The following is a 17,433-nucleotide window of genomic DNA, read 5'->3' on the forward strand; positions in this document are numbered from 1 at the left end:
TGCCCCCCAGCCTGTGCTCCTCCCCCATCTATCCTCCCCCCCATACCCCTCTGATCCCTCCTGCCCCTCCCCCTCGGCCTTCAGGCTCCCCTACCTCCCGCCCCTCCCCCCTCTCTATTCCCCCGCCCCGCGCTCACGCGCCTCCCCCAATCCCGGGCGCAACCGCTCTGAGGCCAGTGCGCCTGCGCGCGGGCGGAGGCGGGCGGGGCCGCGCGGCGCGCTCCCGCGGCATGACGAGGCGCGCTCCCGCGGGCGGGCGGCGCTGAGAGGCCGAGGCCGGCGGGGGCGGCTGCGGCGGAGACGGCAGCAGAAAATGGCGGACAGGTTCTCCCGCTTCAACGAGGACAGGGACTTCCAGGTAACCCCCCCGCGGGGAGCCCCCCCGGTCCTGTTCCCCGGGGGGGTCCCGGCCTCCGCGGCCTGCGCTGCCGGGCTGGGCCGGGCCCGGGGGCGCCTCATCCGGCCCGCGGGCGGGGCGCTGCGGGGACAGTGGCTGGAACCCTCGGCCTGGTCGCAGCCCGCCTCCCGCCCGCACGGCCAGTGGCCTCGTCCCGGCGGGCTGGGGGAGTGCGGGTCGGTGGAGCCGGTTAGTCTGGGGCAGCCGGAGCAAAACGCAGGGCGATGCAGCGCTGTGCAGACTAACCAGATGGTTTATTGGGCGAGGAGCTTTCGTGGGCCGGACCCACTTCCTCAGATCAATAGTGGAAGAAAATCGTCACAGCCAGATACACCAAAGGATACAATTAAAAAATGCACCCCCCTCCTGTTCTGCAATGTGATTGGTCCTTCTCATGCGCACTATTTGATCTGAGGAAGTGGGTCTGGCCCACGAAAGCTCATCATCTAATAAACCATCTTGTTAGTCTTTAAAGTGCTCCATAGCCCTGCATTTTGCTTGGGTTTAGTAAAGTGGAACTTCAGAAACCTAGCATTACAGAGGGGAGGAAGATAATGTCTTCGTATTTAAAATGCCCCAATTCCAAGAGTAAGAGTATTGAGAATTTTTTAAAAGAATGTAGCAAGCAGAAACAGAAACAACTCAAAGGGGTAAACATCCATGAAAAGAAGACTTAAATATTGACAGTGAAGTTTTTCAGAAATGTATTCATCTTGGTTTCTCCTTCAAAAAACAACAAATCAGTATGTGTCTACACTGGCTTTCTTCTTTGATCATTTTGATTCTGTTGTTCTTGATGAATGCTACAACAGATCAGGGTTTCTAATGAGAGACTTTTCAGTTTCCTGACTGGGTTATCTCGCGTTCTTGTCCAGTTCTGAGCTAGTTTCCTGCTTCCCTACAGAATGGTATTTACACTTCTATATGGGGAAAACAAAAAGACCATCCATGTTTCTCCAGCTGTCTGCTGCATGTGCTAAAGACCCTGCCTTACTGGGAAAGTGCATACTTTATTCTTGTATAAAAATTGATATATTCTTTCCATAAAATTAACACTTGCTACCGGGTGTTCAAACTGTATTAAAAAATTCACTTTAAATAAAGATCAATTTAAAAACGGAATTGGCATTATTGTTTTACAGGGCATGACAATTCATGTTACCTAGCCGAAGCATGATAGATTCTATTTTATTGTAAAACACAGTTATTAAGTCAATGTCAATTAGAGGGCATATATTAATTAACTTTTACTTATGAGATCATCTTTATGTTGACTGAAGGTTCTTGAAATGTTTTGTACCTATATACTACTGCCTTTCATCTAAGCCTGAAGATGACCAATCAAAACCCACACAAATCTACTTAATGCATTCAGATTACACATTAAAAAAACAGGAAATACACTAGTAATTTCAGTTTGAGGGGTAGCCGTGTTAGTCTTTTGTAACTTTAAAAACAACCTAGTCCTGTGGCACCTTGGAGACTAACAAATATAGTATCATGAGCCCTTGTGAGCAAAACCCACTTCTTCAGCTGAGATGATCTTAATGACTAAGAAAAATGTGTCACTAAGGTGCCACAGGACTGCTAGTAATTCAGTCATACAATGTATGTTTTACTACATAAAACGTGTTTTTAGCTAGAAACCATAAGAATGGGAAATAAATTGTGCAAACGTAGTGACTTGACTTTGCTTTGTGAATTTTAACCATGTGCTTTAAATGCTGCCTTAACATAGACTTTTTGCATAATTTCCTTGTTTTTCCTCAATTTAAAAAATACTTTATATATAAATGATCCAATTAGACTTTCTAGTTCATTTCTTGGTGGGATTGATTTCTGCCATTCAAGGAGGCTTTTTAGTTGAAAACAGTGTAGGTCATGAAAAATTGCAAAATTCAGCCAAAAAAATTGCTCAAACTTGGGATGTTACGTGTGTATTTTGTTAATTGTGTAGTTGACAAAATTTTGTCGACTACACGATTAATCGGTATGTGTTTGCATTTCAAGTGCTCAGTCTCTGCTCTAGTTGGGTTCCTTCAACTACCCCTGCTGTGGCTCTGAACTAGAAGCACATCAAGAGCTGGCACGTGAGAAGGCCAGCTCAGTCCCAGCAACTACTGCAGCAGGATTAGTTGGCTGGGACCTGGCACGAGCCGGTACTGAGGCAGCCTGCCCACGTGCTGGCTCCTGGGTCCCATAATAATGCAGAACAGCAGCGGGGATTGCTGCCAGGACCCGGCCTGAGTCTGGACTGAGCTAGCCTATGAGCCAGCCTGCTAAAAAAATTTACTTGAACAACATGGAGGGGAGGAGGGAGGGACTGCGTGTAGCCGATAGCATTAACTGATAAAACACCTGCTTATCGGTCAATCGTTTAATCGACTACACTATTACATCCCTAGCTCAGACTTAGGGATTCTACATTTTTTTTTCTGTGCTTGCAATTTTCTTTCTTTCCTGTGAAGGGAGTATTTTTATACATTCCTTACTGCTTCATTTCCCTGGTTATACTGGCAAAATGTCCTGTTGAAAAGGATGCGGATCTCCATTAGTCCTCAGCTAAAATCAGCTAATCATGCTCAGATCACTATTGAATATAAATGTTATGTTCCTACAAAGCTAAGAAAAGTCTTTGCTCTTTAATGAGGACTACATTAATGCTAGGTTTCTAGCTCCAGCCACTTTTGCTGCATCTTAAAAAATAAAGTGGTGTTGTTATATTGAAGTAGAACTTTTTTCCCTAGCCTCTCCCAAAAATTACAAATTGCTGAAGGAAAAGTTTTCCCTCTCAGTGGGCGTGGGTGGATATCAATTGCCTTTGGGAAGAGTATGGTCTCTGGAGATGACAAAAAATGGAGACTACGAAAGTGGACAGCTATAAAAGAAAATTATATTGATGGAGGGAGGGGAATGAGATAAAAGCCAAGGTCACACTGAATTGGTGGCAAAGGGGGAAATAAAGCCCAGGAATCTGGATTCCTAGTACAGGTTGAACTTTTCTAGTCCAGCATCCTCGGGACCTGACAGGTGCTGTACTAGAGAATTTGCTGAACGGGAAGTCAGTATTGTCTAGCATCATTACCACCGCTTCCACTGCTTACAGGGCTCTAAGAAGTCATTTAGTGGTAATTGAGAGCTAAATAGCACAGAACTCTGAGAGCCAGGACTGGTGACTAGAAACAAACTTTATGGGACTGCGGGAAACTTGGCACACCCATAACTGGACATCTCACTAACTAAAATCATGCCGGATTATGAATATTGCTGGACTAGAGAGGTTCAACTTGTAGTTAATTCTAATCACATCCCTCTGGGAATATCAGCTTCATATTAAGACATTTGGTTGTGTTTACAGTTTCTCAGTTGCACTCATCTTTAGTGTTCAAGGTAATTGCATCATATAAAAGCTTGTTTCTCCTAGGGATGTGAAAATGTGTTTATTTTTGTAAATGTGTAACCGCTGAAATTTTCAGCAGTTGAATGTTTACACCCCATGGGAGTCCATGGGGAGCTGGCTCCCTGCCCCACGCTACTGTCTGAGAAGCTTTTCAGAATATTGTGAAATTTAAATAATTCCAAGATGGCTACATTCTGATTTTTGCATTTCTACACAAAATGTTTCATAGTATGTAATGTCTGTATTTTGTAGTCTAGCATGGAAAACTCTGCAAAAGCTGCAGGCCCCACGATAAGATATAAAACTGTGCAATGTGCCAAAAAACAAGAAATGAAACAGAGGGGACGGATAAGGATAATGGAGCCAAAATATTACTAATTTCAGAAACTGGGAGATGGTGCTCCAAGTTAAATGACTTTGCCAAGGATACAGAGATAATCTGTGGAAGGTTTGACTAAAATTTAGGAATACCCGTTCCCTTACTTTTATCCCTTAGACCAGCAGTTCCCAGCTGCCGGGCCACAGACTGCTTGCTGCTGTGAGCTACCATGGCTCTTGGGGCCAGGACTGGGGTAACAGCGCCTGCCACAGTTGTTGGGAGAGGTGTGTCCTGCCCCACCTCTCAGCCAACTGGCACTGGGCAGAGGTGGGATCTCTTCCCGGTTGTGGAAGAGCGCTTTGCTTCATGGCTGGAGGGCCATGCAAAGCCCAACACGACAGCCTTAGAGCAGCTGTGACCTGGGCAGCAGCACTCACCTGGCATCTAGGAGGCAGTGCAGGGGATGGGCCTACTGCTGGGGGGTTCCAAGAGGGAGGAGGCTGACATTGGGGGGTGCTGGAGTGTAGGGGACTGGGGGTGGGGCTAATATGGGAGACTGAGGCTGGCACTGGGGAGGGTTCTGGGGGGATTATGGGAACTGACACTGGGGGCAGGGTGGGAGGCTGGCACTGAGCGTGTTGGGTACAGGGGTCTCTGGAGTCAGTGGCTGGTGCTGGTGAGTGGTGGAGGGCTTTAGGGGTTAGGGCTGGCACTGGTGGGCTCCAGGGGCTGAGGCTTTTTGCAGGCTGGGAATACTTTATTTGCATGTTCATTATTTACCTAATAAATATGCAAATAAAATGTCACTGGTCTTCCATTTGTGAATGGGTTTGCCGGTCCCCAGTATAAAAAAGGTTGGGAGCTACTGCCTTAGACCATACTTCCTTCTGAAAGATGGCTGCCAGGAGGATGGGATGGGAAGAGACCCTGCCTCCTAACTCAGAATGGAGATGGTGTGGAAGTTCGCATGCCCCCTAGATTGTGCAAGAAAGCCTTCCAATCAGAAAGCTGCTGTAAGAGTGTCAGCAAAACAGGCTTATCTGGGCAACTCCAGGGAGATGGCAAAAAGGAAACCCATTCTTGCCAGTGACAGCCTCTTCCACTGCCTTTTACAGGAGTTGGAAATTGTCCGGTTATGGGCACTGGGTTACCCGTGTAAGGGCAGTGCAGCCTCCAAACCTCAACCGTGCAAATCCTGTGTCTTAGGACCTCTTAATTGAAACATCAAGGGGACCTGTAGCACTTCAGTCTCTAAGTGCCACAGGATTCCTTGTTGTTTTGGCAGGTGTTGACTAACACTGATTCACACAAGAATGGGCAGACTGGGTCAGACCAACGGTCCATCTAGCCCAGTATCCTGTCAGCCAACAGTGGCCAATACCAGATGCCCCAGAGGGAGGGAACACAACAGGCAATCCTCAAGTGATCCTTCCCCTGTCACCCATTTCCAGAAAAACAGCAGCTAGGGACACATTCCTATCCAGCCTGGCTAATAGCCATTGATGGACCTAACCTCCATGACTCACTCGAGCTCTTTTTTGATCCCTGTTAAAGTCCTAGCCTTCACCGCATCCTCTGGCAAGGAGTTCCTGAGGTTGACTGTGCACTGAGTGAAGAAAACTCATCTGAGACTTAATTGAAATGATTTTAAACATGCTCTTTTTTACTGCTACTGCTAGGGCCTGCATGTGTGAATGTACAGGATGCATGGAGGTGTTAGTATATAGTTGTTTAAACAATTAACCAATAAGCCTCGGTTAATTCAAATGACTGCTTGCACTCCTTCCCCCCCTTGCTGCCTCAGGCCACGAGGGGTGGGGAGACAGTGCCTGCGGGGTGTTGCACTCTGAGGCTTGCCATGTGAAAGAGATCACCAATATAAGTTTGAAAACTGTCCTATAAACAGTGAAAATTTTGTGTAAAGATTTGCTTTTTTTCTCCCTAAAGCTGCTTTGTTTTTGGTTCAAGGGTATTATTTTAGATTGGGCTATTGACCAGCTGGGTTTTGTGGTTGTATCTGAAAGTCACAATAAGATGTACCTCCACTGTGGTGCAATCTCTTACTCCATTCAACACTGATTTTTTTTTTTTTTTTTTAATTTAAGCGTATGGTAGTTTTAGCTAACTTGGCTTCCTCTTGGTAGTGCCTTAAAAGGATTTTATGGCTGACAGCCATGTGAATGCCCAACTCTGTTGCAGTAATTATATCTGAAAAATATTTCTTGTACTTGGATTTGTATATCACTCCAGTAAAAGGTGGTTCAGGGGTTTAATTAGCAGCTGTGAATCACTCTTTGCATGGAAGATACTGTATATGTCCAAATACAATAGTACAAAGCATGCTTCCATATCACCAGAAATTATTCAACATCAGAGCTTTACATATGCAGAAATTTTTAGTGAATTGAATTTCCCTGTGTTATCTACCTTTTTTACTCCCGAATTGCAGGCTGTGTAATGCTGTGTGCTCCTGTACAACAATTTCCTTTGTTCTTACATCGCTAGCCAGATAGACTGTACACAAGTTATTCAACAGATCTGCTTGCTCCTTGAAAGGAGGTAATCACATATGCCCTAGAACTCCCTGGTACGTGTAACACCATCAAGCTCTGGAAGCAGAGTGAAGAGCAACAGTTCCTGGCTAGGTGGAAGTTCTATTCATTAGGGATGTGAAAGTGTAACCGTTTAAACATGTAACAGGTTCATCGGTGAGAGCAGGGAGGGCAGGCGGCTCCACAAGAGCCACCTCCCGCCATGTGTAAACCTCTAACTGCTGAAATTTACGTTTGTTTAAAAAAAAACCCCCACTTTTTACCATCCCTACTATTCATTAATATCTCTTCATAATAGACTTTGTGCATTATTGCTGCCTTTACTTATGCACTGCTCCTGCCACCCTGGGCAGATTGGGGGTGAGGAGAATTGTGTGTGCGTGTGTTAAGTAGGAAACTTGGAACTGAAAGTGTTTTTCATCTCATTAAGTGGGTGAGATGGAGGGGAAATTCCCACATCTGGGAATATCACTTGTAGTCCGCTTTCTGAAAGGCCAGCGCAAGCTGCTTAAACAGATAGTGTAGATTTCAGTGATATTCACATGTCAATTTTGCAAGATGGCACCAAGGTAGGAATTCACTCTGAAGATTGCTTATAGAACATTAGGCAGGAATTTGACCAGAAAGCTTGATTATTTTTTAAGCCACGCTCTTTTCTCATAAGTGGAATTTTTTTTGTGGAAACTTTTTTTCCCTGAGGTTGGACTAAAAAAGATTTAAAATGAACAATTCTTTTAGTGCTCTTCATCTTCACAGGGCTTTGCAAGCAAGTAACCTGAACAGTATCCATTAGGGAGGTGAAGGACTAGTCGACTGGAGTGTTCCTCAACCAGCAGTACGAGTACCCTCAAGTATTTGAGAGAAGTCGGGGGGGGGAGGGGACATCAACACAACTGAAATTTGGAGAACTGAATTTTTGTTTTAAATTTTACAGCGCTTTATTATTTTTGTACTTTTTACAACCAAAAATTTCATTATCTGCCTGGCTACGATTAAGTTGTTTAAACAAATGTGTCGCAACGGTAGAAAAAATGTGTGTCTGAAAACTGTAGGTACTCGGGGTACTTATAATTTTTTTTAAAGGGGTAGTTTATAAAAAAAAAAGGTTGAGAAACACTGGAACTAGATGACAAGCAAATGCTTATTGGATAGTTGACAGGATAGTCGACTAGTCGCTCCCCCCCCCCCCCCCCCCGCTTTCCCCGCTGCCTCAAAAAGAGGGAGTATTTCAAAGCTTGAAGCCTGGGTCAGACCGTGGGCTCCACATGGTGCTGCCGCTTTCAAATGCTGCAGGGAGCCCGGCATCAGGCTTCTCACTGTGTTTCAAAATGGCAGCGCCTCGTGGAGCCCCAGATCAGCTGGAGACACTGGGCTCCATGCAGAGGTTTCGCCTTTGAAGTGTAGCAACAGCCCTACTGCTGTTGCTCTGCTTCAGAGGCAGAGCCCCCCAATCGACTAATCGAATGGTCGATGCAAAAATTAATTGACTATTCGATTAGTCAGTCGATACTTAACACCCTTACTATCCATGTGAGAAATACTGTCAAGGCTTGAAAGTCTTATGAGACTCCTGTTGGCTGGAAATCACAGCCAGTTATTGAGAGAGTGAGAGAGGGAAAGAGGTGACCAGAGGAACACGAAGGGGGTTACTGGGAGGAAGGGGAAATATTCTGTTGAGAAGCTGAGTATGCAGAGCATCTACTGATAGATGTCAGAAGGGTTGTGTTTCTAAAGATTGCTTTCCAGGACCCTTTGAGTGGGAGAAGCAGGGTCTTGGGTAACAAATATCGCAGTAACGCAGGGTTAACGCATCAACATTTTTTCTTTCCTCTTCTCAGATTTTTTCTGTTTATCACAGAATTATAGGACTGGAAGGGATCTCCAGAGATCTAGTCGAGTCCCCTGTATTCATGGAAGGACTAAGTATTAAGTTTTAACAAAATATTTCCAGGTCCCAATGGTATTTTCACAGAGCCGTCTTTGTATTTTGTTTTTCTATATCACAATAGAAGTAATTTGGCTTCTTAAAATATTGAGAACAGTGCTAATGTAGGTAATGGATTGGATATATTTGCCTTCATAGATTTTAAAAACAAAAATTAAACAGAGTAATCTCTATTAGTCTGACTAGATGAGTGTTCCAGAAAACCCTCTTCTAAATCTTGTTTTCTTTGTTAATCATTTCATGCTTCTCTAGATGTGACATTTCTGAAACACCAATACCACTTCCCACATCCATTATCATAACCCTATTTAGCTTGTAGGAATGGCATAAAACTCCTTGAGTTTGCAGGCAGTCATTTTAAACAGCTTGTACTTAACAAATCATCTGGATGTTGTGATTAAATTGTAAAACCAGTAGTTTGTGATTCTGGTGTGTCTGTCATATAGAGCTGACTAATTATGATTGACTAGTTTTAGCCATCTTCCGTATGTATAAATCATTCCAAAACTTTTACGGAGGCTTCACATATAATAGAGCTTGTAGAGGACCACAGTGAATATAAAATGCTTTCCATTATAAGCCCGTGTTCTCCATTGCTGTGACAAGTTCTGGCTGCTTCGCTTTAGGAAGGTTGCAGACAAATTGGAGAGAATCTGGAGGTGAGCAGTAAAAATGATAAAAAGCGTAAGAAATCTGGCCTGTGAGAAATGTAAAACAGATGGGTGTGTTTAGTCTTCAGAAAAATGACTGAAAGGGTCCTGTTAATGGCCTTCAGATGCATTTGAATGGTTCTCCCTGTCCGTGGGGGAGGGGAGGGGTGAGCTCCTGGACCTGGCTTGAGCCAGAACTGAGCTGGGTTGCCTGCCCGCCTGGCTCCTAACACGCTTTAAATGCAGAGCTGCAGTAGGGGTAGATCCCAGACCTGGCGCAAGCTGGGGACTGAGCCAGGCTGCTGGCCAGTCTACTAAAAAGTGTAGAGGAGGAGGGTAGTGTGGTGGGCGGGGGGGAAGTGCGTTTAGTCTATAGCATTAACCGATAAGCTTTTGCTTCTTGGTTAATCAACTACACTATTACATCCCTAGCTATGAGGGTACCCTCTGGACTAGGCATGCAAGGGAGGAGCCATAACAGGTGTGTTGTGATGTGAGCAAGACACGAGAATTCATTCTTCTGCTCTACTCTGTGCTGGTTAGGCCTCAGTTGGAGTATTGTGTCCAGTTTCATGTCAAGAAAGATGTGGAGAAATTGGAGAGGTTCCAGAGAAGAGCAACAAGAATGATTAAAGGTCTAGAGAACATGACCTATGAGGGAAGGTGAAAGAACTGGGTTTGTTTAGTTTAGAAAAGAGAAGATTGAGGGGGGACATGATAGCAGTTTTCAGGTATCTAAAAGGGTGTCATGAAGAAGAGGGGGAAAACTTGTTCATCTTGGCCTCTGAGGATAGAAGAAGCAATGGGCTTAAACTGCAGCGAGGGAGGTTTAGGTTGGACATTAGGAAAAAGTTCCTAACTGTCAGGATAGTTAAACACTGGAATAAATTGCCTAGGGAGATTTAAATAGCTCCAGAGATGGAGATTCCACAGAGTAGGTTAGATAAATGTCTATCAGGGATGGTCTAGTCAGTACTTGGTCCTGCCATGTGGGCAGGGGACTGGACTCGATGACCTCTCGAGGTCCCTTCCAGTTCTAGTATTCTCTGATTCTATGATAAACCCCCATCACTGGAGGTGTTCAAGGACAGGCTAGCCAAATGCTTGTCAGGGATTGCCTGGGTTTACTTAGATCTGCCTCCGCTAGGGATGTTAGCAAATGTATTTTTTGGTAAATGTGTAACTGCTGAATTTTTCAGCGGTTACACGTTTATATGCGGGGGCCGGGGACAGGCGGGAGCCGGTGTTTGTGCGGGGGGGGGGGGGGGTGAGAGCCACTGGTGGCTCTGGAGAGCCTGTACTCGCAGGGACCCAGCTTCAAATCTGGCTTCCTGCTTGTATCGGCTCCCGCCTGCCCACCTTACTACCACGCTACTTCCTCTCTATCAGAGGCAGCAGTGTGGGGTGGGGGAGGCAGCTCCACGGGAGCCTGTGATCATGGGGAGCTGGCTTTTAAGCTGGCTCCCACCTGCCCCTTTACCCCTCCCCCCCGCCTTGCTGCTGCTTCTGAGGGCGGCAGTGGGGAGTGGGCAGGCAGCTGTGCGGGAGCTGGCTTAAAAGCCAGCTCTCTCTGGGCACTGGCTCCCCCCGCTCTCCGCTGCTTCTGAGAGAGGCTGCATGGCATGGGGTACATGTAGTCATTAGGATTTACCCATGAGCCCAGGCTTATTGGTTAATTATGTAAACAGCTACATGCTAACATCCCTAATCTCAGCACAGGGGACTGGATTTGATGGAATCTTGAGGTTTCTTCCAACCTGACGTTTCCATTGTTCTGTGATATCTAGCTGTCAGCTGCAGTTATTCATTTGTAGTTTTCACTTGGGTGAGATGTGATAGCAGTTGACCAGAGTGCAAATATTTGTTTAAATGAAAACGAACCCGACAACACACACACATGAAAATTCACTTTGAAGGAAACCCGCAATGTTGCCTTCCTGGACCCACAGGCCTTGGCTGTCAGTTTTCCTTCTGAACTAGAGTGAAATCTTTTGGCCCCTTCTATTGGATCTTTTTAAAATGGTTGCTCTTTGTCAGTCTCTTGAGGACACTCCATTGCTCCTCGCCTAAGCACCATTCCGAAAGCTCAAAGGGAAACTAAATGTAGGAGATTATGGGAAGATGAGACTTTTTTGAGACCCATGGAAGCGGCCTTACACATTTCCATGAACTTCAAAGTTTTGCAGTCACTGGTCGTTCTCCTATAGCTGCATAAGTATTTGGTCCCACCTGTCCGCTTGTTTCAAAGCGGCAGCGCTGCATGGAGCCTGGGGTCAGCTGGGGCTGTTGCTACACTTCAAAGGCGGAGGTGCCCTATCGATTAATTGATACTTAACATCCTTAAAGGGATTGGCTCCAGAATTAGGCAAAGCTCCTGACTATCTGTGAAAATCGATCTTCTGCTTGCCTGCTGAGCATTCTGCTCTTTCTTTTCTTCATCTACAATGTCCTCGTTGTCTGAGGCTGCCTGAAGAGTTGCTTGGGAGGTATCCATAGATGGCTCTGGGGTGCTGATTGGGTGTCGCCCCTTCCCCCCCCCCCCCCAATCCCATGCCGCTGCTCATAGAAACAGCATGTCTGTGGCTCAGTTCCAGCCGACCTGGGGCAACTGTTGCCTCTTTTTTGTCTTCTGTCTGAGCACCCTTATTTTCACACATCACTGCTGAGTGTTCCTGCTGTATCCTTTTTCCACACTGCCTAGTGCAATATGGCATAGATATCAGCATTTTGTGTGCTGGTTCAGAGTCCTGTTTGCACAGCTTCCATTCCCCACCCAGCAATCAGGTCCAGGCTCTCCTGCAGGCTCCATGCTGAAGCTCATTTGAGACCCTGGGCATTTATGGCCTGCTCGCCACTCTTACCAAACTGAAAATTAAATTCAAATGTCCCCAGGATTTTCCTGTGTATCTGGGAATGCATCAGAGTTGGGAGTGCTGGCCACAGCCATCACATTGGGGTACTGTGGCACATCTCCTGGTGTCCAAAAATGCCAATTTGAATAGTGCTGTGTCCTGCAGTGCCCCAGATTTGACCCCAGAAGGTCAAATTTCGTGCAACTCAAGGTGGACTACAGAAGTTGATTTTAAAAGCCCTTAAGGTCTGCAGAAGAGGTCTGGGGGGATAGACATATTCATTATAAAATCAACCTAATACAGCTTACTTCGACATAACCTTGTAGTGTAGCACAGGCCTCTCAAAAATGTGATTTGCCAATGCTCACTAGTGCTCGTTAGAGGCTTGCTACAAAAACTCATACACATTCCATCTTCACTGATGCGCTATGTGCAGAGTGAACTAGAGTGAAATCTTTTGGGCTGGAGCCCCACAGATGCTCTACATGCAGAGTTAAGGTGCTAGATGGAGACATTAGGCAGCAGCAGTAGACACATGAAATATCTGCAGAACTGGCACAATAAATTTTGGCTTTACCTATGTTACAAAAATAGTACTTGCTCTTTCAGTGGGCACTAATTTTCCATATACAGGGCACCACCTCTATAAGTTGCCCTGGTATACATCTGTTCTACACTAAAGTCATTGATGCCTTAGGAACTGATGCGTTATAAATCCTCCCATTCCCCACTCTTAAATTGCACCAACCCCCCCTCCCAATTTGCATAAATGAAAGTCAGCCACGGGGAAAAAAATTCCCCACTTTAAGTTATTTCTCTATAAGTCCAAGTATTTTTGGAATGTATCTTGGACTTACAGTGAGAACAGCCTGTATAGGCTTATTAGGGAAGTAACAGCGTAACTGTTTAAATGGTTAAGTGATAAGCATTGGCTTATCTATTACCGTGTGAGGGTTTCGGGGTGCGATCACCCCCTCCCAGTCCGAGAGGGGGGGTCTGCGGACCCCTTTTGGTCCTCCTTTTGTCCTGCGTCGTCCCTGGGCCGCCGGTGTGGAGTCCGGGCCCCTGGGGTGCGATCACCCCCTCCCAGCCAGAAGGGGGGGTCAGCGAACCCCGGGCCGTGAGTACCCGCCGAGCGGGATGGGGGGGCCGGAGCCCCCAGCCTTAGGTCCTCCTCCCCCAGTCCGGGGTTCTAGTTTGGTCCCTGTCGGTTGGTGTGGCTGTCGGGTGCTGGACGCTCCCCGTGTGGAGGGAGGGGGACCCGGTCCCGCCCTCTCTCCGGGTCCCAGCCCGGGGCCCTGAGCGCCGGGGCCGCTAGTGCCCCGGCACGGTGGACGAGGGGGATGAGGATTCTCCCCCCTGTGGCCCGTCCACCCACGGCCGCCAGAAGCGCCCTGCCCCGGGCTCCTTCCTCCCTCCCGTTGGGTCTGCCGGCCGATCCCCGTCGCCCTGGCGCCTACCTCGACTCCGCGGTCTGTGGCGTCTCACGTTCCGGTGGAGTCCCGGGGGTGAGCTCTCCGGCCCTGGCGCGCTCCTGGCCGTCCCGGTCTCTCCTGACTCGGCGCGGTGGGGTCCTCCTGCCGTCTGGCGAGGGGCTGAGTGCTCGCCAGGGGCAGTGGCTGTCCCGGAGGCCCCGGGACCAGCGCCGGGCCGGCAGCCGGGCTGTGTGGCGCTCAGGCTCCGTCCTGCGGTGGGGGCTGCTCCTCTGCCGCCGCGAGGAGCCTGCGCCCCGCTTCTCCGGCGGCGGGCACTTTTAAACTGGCCCGCCGCGCCGGCCGCCGCCCGGGGCCCCGCCCCTTCCGGGCGGGGCCCCGCCCCTTCCGGGCACGCCCCCGCTGGCGGCCCTCGCCAGTTGCCGTGCGCCCCGGCCCCGCCTTCCCTGCGTGGGCCGGCGGGGGGGGAGCCGCCCATCAGCTGCCGGCGCAAGCGCGGGGGAAGCGCCCCCGCCTGCCGCCCCCGGCGGCTGGAGTTGCGGGGTTGCTGGGGGGTCTGGGGCCGGCCGGCAGAGCCCCGCCGGTGAGGACTCCGCTCGCCCCGCCCCCGGGAGAGTGACGGCCGGCGGGGGCTCCGCTCCCCTCGCCCCTGGTCCGGGGCCGGCCCGTCACACTGTAATGGTTACACTCGGGCTCCCGTGGAGCCGGCTGTCACCCTACACTGCTTCTGTGCGGGCACGATTTCCTGGGAGCAGAGGCAGCAGCTCGGGGCAGCAGATGGCTCCCTGGGAGTGAGGCCAGCAGATAGGAGCTGGCTTCCAGTTATCACCAGCTGTTGCCCCATGCTGTGAGCTCTGCCTTATAAATCTTATACGCAGAGCCTGCAGCGCAGCTGCCTTGCCAAGAGTGGGGCCAGAAGCTGGGATGCAGCTCCTAGTGCGCACTAGTTGCCGGCCCTGCTCCCGGGAAGCCAGCTGCGCTGCGCACTCTGCAGTATAAGCTTTATGCTGCAGAGCCCGCACCGTGTAACCACTAAGATTTTAACAGTTACCTAATTAACTGCTTTTTAACATCCCTAGTGCATATGTTGTCTAGCAACATTATCTTAGCTTACTGCTTCACAACAGCAGGTAATCCCTGTTGCTTTCTGCAGTTGTTTCTGAGGAGTACAGGGTGTTGCAAGGGAGTACTACAGGGCTGCGCAAAATATGGCCTAGAGGCCGGATCCGGCCCACCGACCACCCAGCCAATTGGAGCTGAGAGATTGGCGTGGGAGACAAGGGGGGCAAGAGGGCACAGCCTGTATTTTCAAGCAGTCTGGGGCTGCAGCAGGCAGGGAGCCCAGCCTGCCTTGAGGGTGCTGCAGGCTGGAAGATGCTTAGGTAAACGCCTCCCAGCCAGAGCCTGCCTCTGGCATCCCTGCCCCTCCCACACCCCAGGTCACCATCTAAGCTCTCTGCATCCCCTTGCCCCAGGTCACAACCCCATTCTTAACCCAGCCTCTCAGATCGCAGTCCCCTACCCTGTGTGTCCATCCTAGACCCTGCACCTGCTCCTCAGAAAAGTGTGGCCCTTGACCACTTATCAAAATCTTGGAGTGGCCCCCCCACCAAAAAGTATTGCCCAGCCCTGGAGTACTGCATCAAGCAGCACCGGTGTGTTTGCCTAGGTGCTCAGCTTCTGCTTGGTTATGTTGCCACCAGGCTTTGCCCATCCCATCTGCCACTCGATTAAGAATCCAGTGCTTTTGTTCTAGGTCAGCGTCTGGAGGGAATTGTTCGGAAGGAGCCATGTTCACCAAGGCCATCAGCATTTCTTGCCATTTTGTTCCTCTGTAGCGGATTTATAGAGTGTCAATTATATGTTCGTTGCTAGTGCAATTTAGGAAATAGTAATGATGAGCGTAGTGAGGATTGGTTTGTTTTTTGCAGGGAAAGGTTTTTCTTCTGATTACTGTGAAGACAAGTCATTGCAATTTGTAGAACATCAGTTACGGCTGTGATACCAGCTCAGCACAAGGTGGTTCATCCAGCTTTGCATTAAGAACTTAACTGTGGCTGTACTGTATCAGACCAGTGGTGGTTCTAGCCAAGTATCAAGTCTTCTGATAGTAGCCAGTGCCAAGTGCTTTAGAGGAAAAGAAGAGTACAGACAGATCCATCTCCTGTTACCCAGTCTCTAGTAGGGATGTTACATTTAGTTTAATCAACCAGTCGACTAGTCGATGGATTTTCCAAGTTTATAGACCTCTGTTATATTCCAGCTTAGTCAACTCTTTTCTCAGATGAACAGTCCCAGTTTTTTAAGTCTCTTTTATGGATGATATTTCTTGAAGTATTGTTGCCATTCTCAGTAGTTTCCAATTAGGGATGTAAAATCGGTTAGCCTATTAAAGGGAGACAAATGGGAGAACCCTGCCGCAGGGCTGGAACACTCTTCCCCTCCCAGCCGCAGCCAGGCAGGGCTCCAGCTGGCCAGAGCAGCTCTTGCTTGTGATACCCCCCCGCCCCCCCCCCGCCCCCCCCCCACACACACACACTGCAGGCAGGGGCTGCAGCAGCCAGGTTGCCTGGGCCCACCACTAAGGGTGAGGCTTACCGGTTAAACTTCACATAGAATCCTAGGGTTTGGAAGAGAACCTCAGGAGGTCATCTAGCTCAATCCCAACTAAATCATCCCAGCCAAGGCTTTGTCAAGGGGACTATATCAGAGTCAGTGGGTGGGAGAGGGGAGGCAGGAGCTGGTGTGCGTGGGGAGCTGGTTTCCACAGAGTTGCCCCCTGACTGCTGCCTCCCCACAGAAGCAGCAGTGGGGTGTGGGAGGAGGGAGGCCTGAGGAGCACCGGCTCCTACCCCCGCCCCCCCCGCATGTAAACATGCATCTGCTTGAAAATATCAGTGGCTACATGTTTACACAAACACATTTTAACATCCCTAGTGCTCACTTCAGGTCCTGTGAAGAGACTCAAAGTAAGGCCCCATTCAGCAAAGTACCTTGTGCACATGCATAGGACATAATCACCAAAAACCAATAAGGGTAAATATGGATAAAAATCAACAATAAAATAATTATCAATTTTATAAACTATCAATTAAATAGAAGTTAAGCCTATTTAAAATTAAATGTGAAATTGATAGCCTATATTAAGGCCTAAGATTATAATAATCTAAATGAAAATAAAAACAATATTAAGCAGTACATATTTTCTGCCAGATTTCAAAGAAAGTCAACCACTGAACTGCTAGAAGTCACTGGCTAAACACCCAAAACTAGAGTTCGAAGTGCTAAACCAGGTTTTGACAGTGGTGGCTACTTCAGCAGGTGCAGAGAATATTTTCTTCATGTCAGTTTATTCAGTTAGTTAATTTCAGTGGCTTCATGGGGTGGCCAAGTTAGTCTGTACAGGAAAAAGCAACAAATGGTCTGCTCGCATTTTATAGACTAACAAAACATGTAGATGGTACCATGAGCTTTCATGGGCACAGCCCAGTGGGAAAGCTTATGGTACCATCTGCATTTTTTGTTAGTCTATAAAGTGCTACCAGACCATTTGTTGTTAATGTCAGTGGTTATTTCATTCAGAGGGAAGAAACCAACTAGAGATAAAAGTGGAAAACAAACTTTGTTGCTTTTTCAATCTACACAAAAAATTAGATGAGAGCAACTATTTTTTACATCTTGAAGCACATGGTGACCAAAAACAACTGGTTTTTTGGGGGGCCCAAACTATAGGGAGGGTGGGTGAGTGGCTCAGTGGATAAGAGCCTTGGGAGCTAGAGGTGGATTGCTCAAGCCCCACCCTCAACCAATGTGGACCTGGCAGCCTTGGGACTTAGGATGGGAGAGGCCAGACAGCCCCCCTAGGGAAGGAGCAATGGAGTTAAT

General features: G+C 48.2%; 1 protein-coding gene across 4 annotated transcripts in view; it reads left to right on the top strand.

The window, feature by feature from the left end:
• The first annotated feature begins 203 nt into the window (after positions 1 to 203).
• GPATCH8 (G-patch domain containing 8) overlaps positions 204 to 17,433 on the top strand; it is a 99,288-nt gene continuing 82,058 nt past the window's right edge. For 2 of the 4 annotated variants that reach the window (XM_075911254.1, XM_075911255.1), the window contains exon 1: positions 204 to 358. In XM_075911254.1, coding sequence (XP_075767369.1) covers positions 314 to 358 — 45 coding nt within the window. In that variant the 5' untranslated portion in view covers positions 204 to 313. The remainder of the gene's footprint in view (positions 359 to 17,433) is intronic. The other 2 variants (XM_075911257.1, XM_075911256.1) reach the window with 1 other exon arrangement.

The sequence above is a fragment of the Pelodiscus sinensis genome, chromosome 29, assembly GCF_049634645.1.
Source record: "Pelodiscus sinensis isolate JC-2024 chromosome 29, ASM4963464v1, whole genome shotgun sequence".
Taxonomy (NCBI): domain Eukaryota; kingdom Metazoa; phylum Chordata; order Testudines; family Trionychidae; genus Pelodiscus; species Pelodiscus sinensis.